Below are 974 nucleotides of genomic sequence, written 5' to 3'. Positions count from 1 at the left end.
TCCTCTCCTCCAGCGCGCGACGACGAGCTCCTCCGGCCGGCTCGCGCGCGCCAGCTGATCGATCAATCTTCCACCGCGCGCTCTATTTTCATCCGATTCGGCCGCGTCGTTCTCGGCGATCGTGCCGTCATCCCATGGTGACAGCGGTGGTGGAGTCGCCGCTGCGGCACCAGAGACAGAGGCTCCGGTCGCCGCTCGCCGGGAGCGGCGGCGGCGGCGACTTCGAGTTCCGGCACCGGCGCGCCGTGAAGCGCGTCTCCGGGATGCGGCGGCGGTGGGCGCCGCCGGAGATCGAGATCCCCAACGGCCACGGGCTGGGCGGCGGCGGACGCGGGTCGTACACGAGCCTGCGGGACATCATGTCGTCGCCCGAGTACGGCAAGGACAGCTCCCCCGACGAGCCCGGCGGGAGCTGCGGGGACGTGCACATGATCCGGCACCCGCTGGTGAAGCACGCGGCGTACGCGTACCTCCAGCTGACGCCGTCGGCGCTGGAGGAGAAGGAGCGGGCCCGGCTGCGGCGGAGGCGCGGCCCGCTCTGCCGCCTCCTCGCCGGCTGCCTCGGCTTCCTCGGGGCGCTCTTCCGGCGGTGACGGCGCGCCGCCGCCGAGAACCTGACAGTTTTGAGCTTTGCATTTGTTCCTCTGTTTTGTTGTTTTTTTTTTGGTTCCCCTGCCTTCTTCTCTGTTGCTTTCTTGCTCCTTTCCGGTGTACTTAGGACAGAAGAAGAAGATTTGACTGTTCCAGTTTTTGCTGGGGATGTAGTTTCTTTTTATTTTCCTCTTTTGTAAATAGTTCGGTAGGGATTAGAAACAACAGAAGAAACAGATGATACCAAGAATCATGTACAGGGCGCAACAGAGGTGGAGAGAAGGAAAATCAGGTTGCCTTGATCACCACAGCATGCCGGCCTGTTCGCGCTCTGTTGCCTGAGTCCGCCATGTGCTCTGTTCAAAGACGTTCTCTTTTTAGCC

At 62.4% G+C, this 974-nt stretch overlaps 1 protein-coding gene across 1 annotated transcript; it reads left to right on the top strand.

Annotated features, from left to right (window-relative positions):
- On the top strand, positions 1 to 974 carry LOC120686082. The gene has a single exon (XM_039968241.1). It carries the CDS (start codon positions 135 to 137, stop codon positions 591 to 593), a length of 459 nt encoding a protein of 152 aa, XP_039824175.1. The 5' UTR covers positions 1 to 134; the 3' UTR covers positions 594 to 974.

The sequence above is a fragment of the Panicum virgatum genome, chromosome 8N (genome assembly GCF_016808335.1).
Source record: "Panicum virgatum strain AP13 chromosome 8N, P.virgatum_v5, whole genome shotgun sequence".
In the NCBI taxonomy this organism is placed as follows: Eukaryota; Viridiplantae; Streptophyta; class Magnoliopsida; order Poales; family Poaceae; genus Panicum; species Panicum virgatum.
This window is presented reverse-complemented; position numbering and strand designations above follow the sequence as displayed.